Below are 5,728 nucleotides of genomic sequence, written 5' to 3'. Positions count from 1 at the left end.
GCCTCTTCTTGTATCTGCTTTGGGCTTCTTGGTCTGGGGCACAGGGAGAACAGAGGATGCTGAGGCTCCAAACCATGTGGGCACCTTCCTCTTACCCGGGGGCTGGGAGCTCTGCAAAGAGAGAAAGGTAAATAAAAAAACCACATTTCTATATTCAGTTGTAACTTACAGCTCTGTACCTCTAACAGTGGCTGTCAGGAGACACCCATCAACTTAATGAGGGCAGTGGAAGGCTTGTGTCTCCCTCAATTGCAGGGCTTTTTTTAAGCAGCTGACTGTATAAATGAATCACAGAATCACAGAATTGTAGGGGTTGGAAGGGACCTCCAGAGATCATCGAGTCCAACCCCCAGAACAGGTGGCAGGGAAACATCAGGCCTGCCATAAAGCACTGGTACACCTCTGCCAGTGTTATCCTCGGGAATTGTACTGAAACAAACCAAAATAATTTTGTCAAAAGAGCAAATAAAGTAACAAGAGTTCTTTTGTGTGACACCGAGGGAGATGTGTTACCAGGCTGAGGTACCCAGGTGTCTGCTACCTTCCCTGATGACTACTAAAGCCCACCTGTGATGCCACAGGTGCCTCCTCCTCACCCTCTCACCAGAAAGGGTGTCAGTTCTGCAGACCATGCTGTGCTCTCTGCAACTCCACAGAGCATCTTTCAATGAATGCCACAGAAACAAGGCATGAATTCTAGTAAGAGCACACAGCCATGAGATAAATGGGTTTCCACTCTCCATTCAGCCACCAGTTTTTAAATGGAGGGACTGATTTCTGTTCAGATGTTCATCTCTTGGGAAGGAATTGCACCAGGACTGATCTACAGTCAGGAGAAAGACTGCTGAAGAGACAATAGCAAGAGATATGTACACCACCAAAGCTCCCAGCACAAGCTCGGTGGAGCAGAAGGTGGGCACAAATCATTACACTGATTCCCTTCGTTCCCGGTTCAGAAAAGTTAAAACTGATGTTCTGAAAGCTCTCCAAGGCAATAAAGTAAATAATGTTCCATTACATTCAGTGTTCTGGTAAGATAGCTGCTGTGTTGTTTCAGAAATGTACCTACCTACAAACTTAGTAAAGGACAGGGATAAACCTAACCAGAATAATAGATTTGTGAACACAAAACATGATGCAGACGTCAATTTCCAGTTTGAGGCTGGGAAGTTGAGACATGCTGTACAGCAAGTAATGCTGTTCAGAGCCATACGAGCCATCTTTAGAGAAATGCAGTGTTTACATGAACACCACTGCAGAAATCCTTGGTGTGATGAGCAGCAATCGAACACAACCTTGAAGAAGGAGCTGAATGTCCCCTTGAGATGTTTGGAAGCACCTACCACTAGAGGGCTGCCAAGATTTACTAGGGAAAAATTTCCTAAAGCAGGGTGTTTTCTGTGGAAGTAGTGTACTCAGGCTCATCAAGGGAAAGACAAAAGACATGTTGTTCTGCATCAAGCACGTTACCATGAGAAACTGGCTGACAATTCAGGGTAACAGTACACATGCACAAGAAAGAGTTCAAACAGAAGCTGGGTTTTGCTTTAAGATCAATGCTGAAATCACCACCTCTTTGCTCTGCTCCTGGCAGAGCTACTGGCAACCTCACCTTTGGCTGAGTGTCAGCAAACAGTTCTTTGTCAGTACAGAGGGCTGGTTGGTTCCTGGAGGCCAACTCTATGGGCTCCTTGCGGTCTGTTGTACCCCTGTTACCTGGCTGGGCATCATCTCTGCTCCAGGCGGCCTTTGCATAGGACAGTAACAAAGGAGTCTGTTACATGTATTGCAGTATGAGAGCACAAAGTAGATTTTGTGGAAGTAAATTAGTAAATTATAAAAAGGAGTTCCAACGCCCTCTCCTTAATAATATCCCTAGCTATTTCTTATCCATTTCACCAAAACAAAATTTGAGCAAGTGAAACGCATTCATTATAAATAAAGGAACTAAAATTTTCACTTGGGCCTTTTTTTTTTTTTCCCCCCCTTTCCTTTTCCCTTCTGGGGAAGAAGACTGTATCCTCTGTCCCAGTGGTTCCAAGAACTCAAAATACTTGTTTGCATGTTTACGCCACTGCTGTATTTTACAGGCTGGATGTTGGTCTGAGCAGCCTGATCTTGTGGTTGGCAGCCCTGCCCACAGCAGAGGATGAAACTAGATGACCTTTGAGATCCTTTTCAGTCGTGGCCATTCTATGATTCTATGATTTTCAGACATGATTTTCAAGCTAAGGTGTTAGTTGATAAAGGCGTTATTGAAATCTATTAACCTGTGATTGTTACATCATGCTTGTGCATTACTGATGGAAACAACTGAAGCTAAGATTTTTGCATCAACCATGCATCTCTGATTCACAATTTCAATCTCACTTAGAGAACCATTAATGGCTAATGGCTACTACATGATTTATTACATTAATAACACCTATTTACCGAAGCTGAGGGCACCACTTGCGGATGGTTTTTTTCATCTCCTCCTTTCAGTGTAGGATTGGTCAAATTATCCTATGAAAGAAACAACATAATGTTAAAAAAAAATAAAGAAAATAACATCCATTGCTATTTTCAAAAGCTGTTTGCTACAAGGAATTATTAGAGTGAGGATTTATTCTTAGAAATGAATGAAGTCTATTTTGATTAGATTTTTGACATTTGCTGTTTGTTCATTTGTTCAACATGAATTTGATCTCTGTTAGTATGTCCCTGTTACTAGCTCCAGAAGCTATCAGTAGCAGGAAAAAAAAGTTACCATAGCTCATACAATTGAATTGTCAGTTCAACTTTGGGAAACAACATAAACATGCTCAGACACTTATTGTAGAAACAAAACAGTACTCGGGGAGGCAAGAAACAATCAGTTTGGCAAGGCACGAAACATTATCTTAGTCCCAAGTTAAAGAAACCATCCCAAACCTCTGTAAGGAACAGATAAGAAGTCCTTGTGCATGCAGGCAGCAGAAGGATTTACAGTTTTCCATTTCTTTTTACCAATCCTGCTTGGAGCAACTCAGGGCAGGCTTTTGTATTAAGTGTTGAACTGCAACTTGTGAAGACACTGAGAGGCAACCATGGGGCTGGAAAAGCTGGCCTAGCCTTTTCAAACTGCAGTAGCAAGCTCAGTATTTCCTTCTAGAGGAAATTTCTCCCAGTGACTCAGACTTATAGCATGACACTTTTCTTGTTATTATAGCTACATCCAGTGGCTTGAGCAAGAGAGGGACTCATGAATGTCTTAGAACTTTCTAGACAGAAAGGGATTCAGTTTTCCCAAATTAGGTGGGTGATCAGGTGCCAATAAAGGCAGAACATGGACTGTCTATAAATGGTCTAGCTTATGTAGAGCTTTCATACCGGGCAGAAATTTCAATTTCATATTCTTCCATTATCTCAGCTACTCAAAACTCCTGGATTTTACAGGGAATCTTTTACATTCACTTCCTGAATGGCTGGACAAGAGCAGAAGATGATCATCCCTATTCTGATCCCATTATTAAGTCAGGGTTATAATGGTATACACAGCAGCAAGACTGATCAGGGGCTGATCTCTTCGCTAGGTCAGCACTTCAGAAGAGGAACCTCTTGGTCAAATATCAGAGGAGAAAAAGACTCTTACTCAGAGCTGAGGAAAACAGGGACTGGGAAGATGGAGATGCTAAGCAGTATTGCGTACAGCAACAACGAACAGCATTTGGCCTGCTTCTAAAAAGACAAAACATTTTCACAAAACCAGTTCTATAGATTTTTACTAACCTTTCTTCCACTCCACAACGCTTTGCCCCTGCTCGTTTGATCTGCTCCTGTCTTTTCCTGCTGTCCATCTGACAACACCAGCATCCTTTTGGCACCTGAACCATACTTAGATTTACTGCCATCCTTTTTCTCCAACAATGCAATAGCCATCTGGATGAGATACAGTTCAATATTTGCAGGAACAAGTTTTCTGATTTCCTGAATTTTGGTGGTGTCTTGGAAAAAATATATAAATACAATTGATTTTTTTTTAATTGCCCTGCCTCACATTGATCTATTTTACAATATAAGAAAATAGTCAGTTGTTTCTCAGGAAAGGATGAATTAAGGCATAGAAAGCCTAGAAGTCCCATAAGAAACTATATTACGAGTTCATGGGATCAATTCCCAACTGATTCACAGAAACATACCATCTCATATTTAGTGTAAAACATCATAATCACCCTACTCCAGCCTGCCTCTCCTGTCAACCATTTTCTATGGAGATGAAGACTATATACACAGGTTGAATAGCCTCCCATCTTCTGCTGTGCTGGAAAGAACTTGCACAGCAGTATGTTTAAGAAAGTAAAGCTGAGAGTCTGGTTGGGCCTGTAACTGCTGCAAAAAGGACACATAAATCTGCAATGGGACAGGAGTACTGCAAGTGGCAAGTGAGAAGAATTCTGCAATCTAAAGTAATTAAACTCCAAGGATGAGACTGAACTTTCAGTGCCTCACGTGCACAGCCACAAATCCATATGTGGTTGCTTCCAGCTTCTGAACTAGCCCATGGTACCAGATGACGGGGTTAAGATGAACAGCTGTATTTCTTGCACTATCCTGCTTCCTCCTCATAAACAAGTAATTTGCAGACAAGCTTCCCTGCAGAAATTTTACAGCTCTGCTTCAGCATATTGTCCATAAGCCAGTACACATGGAAAGATTCTGCCAGACCCATTTCTTAGCTTGCCTTTCAACTGAGTAAATATATACACTTCTAAGAATGGTGCCTGGATCTTTTCCAGCACAATACAGTCAAATGGAAGCATCTATAGAGTGCTACCTTCTTTTGATCTTCAATGAAGCCTGATTGCCCTATTCTGGCAACTTGAAAGGCAAGCAACAACTGTCTTCGCAGTGCTCTGCCTTGCTACAGCCGCAAGTCTTCAAAAAATGATAGGTGCAACCTAAAGCACTAGCAGAGCTGTGATATTTTTCATTCCCTTCATTAGCATGTCACTACCATGAGAAGCTTCAGACAGACTGTGATGCTCACCTGAGTCAATAGGGGGATTACGGATAATATCAGAAATCATCTGTTGAACTTCAGGAGTCAAACCTGCTCGCTCCAGATTGACAGGATAGCCAGCTTTCACCGCTTGGAACAAGTGAGTGCCAACCTCAGTAAGAGGAAGAGATCTGGTCTCACTGATAGTCCTCTAGGGAAACAAAGGAAGAGGAAATCAAGGTGGCAGAAGCGCCTGAAATACAACTGAAAGCCTGGCAAGTTCCTGTACCACAAAAATCAACCAGGGATACCAGCACATAGCTAGCTGTGCAACAACTCACAAACACTTTATTTCTTCTAATATTTCTCAAGTTTATTTTCCAGCTCATAAAGAGCATATTTCTCTCAAGACTAATACTTTTCTTAGCACAAGCATGATAAGACCTTAGACTACTTCATACAAAAACAGACTCTTCTGTGGAATGGTGCTTTGTGTGACCACCTTCAGCCTGCTTTATAGCACGTGTTCCTATGCCACAACTAAACACTGTCCACTCTCCACCATCAGTAGAAGCTGAATCCCAGCAAATTCTACTACAAAGGAAATGGATGCTTTTTGTCTCATAGTTGAACATCAATACAACTCCTATTTTGTGGGGTACTCCCTTGACAAAGCCTCAGATGTTTCCTGCTAAGTAGCTGTGATGCACTTGACCTGCTAGTTGTCCACGTGATTCACAGAGCCAGAGAAGAACATGTTTAACAGTA

At 42.0% G+C, this 5,728-nt stretch overlaps 1 protein-coding gene across 1 annotated transcript in view; it reads right to left on the bottom strand.

Annotated features, from left to right (window-relative positions):
• Positions 1–5,060: 5,060 nt before the first annotated feature.
• WRN (WRN RecQ like helicase) overlaps positions 5,061–5,728 on the bottom strand; it is a 36,462-nt gene continuing 35,794 nt past the window's right edge. Inside the window, exon 32 of the mRNA XM_048941489.1 lies at positions 5,061–5,171. Coding sequence (XP_048797446.1) covers position 5,171 — 1 coding nt within the window. The 3' untranslated portion in view covers positions 5,061–5,170. The remainder of the gene's footprint in view (positions 5,172–5,728) is intronic.

Source organism: Lagopus muta, chromosome 4 (assembly GCF_023343835.1).
Source record: "Lagopus muta isolate bLagMut1 chromosome 4, bLagMut1 primary, whole genome shotgun sequence".
In the NCBI taxonomy this organism is placed as follows: Eukaryota; Metazoa; Chordata; class Aves; order Galliformes; family Phasianidae; genus Lagopus; species Lagopus muta.
The sequence above is the reverse complement of the archived record's forward strand: the minus strand, read 5'-3'. Positions and strand labels throughout refer to the sequence as shown.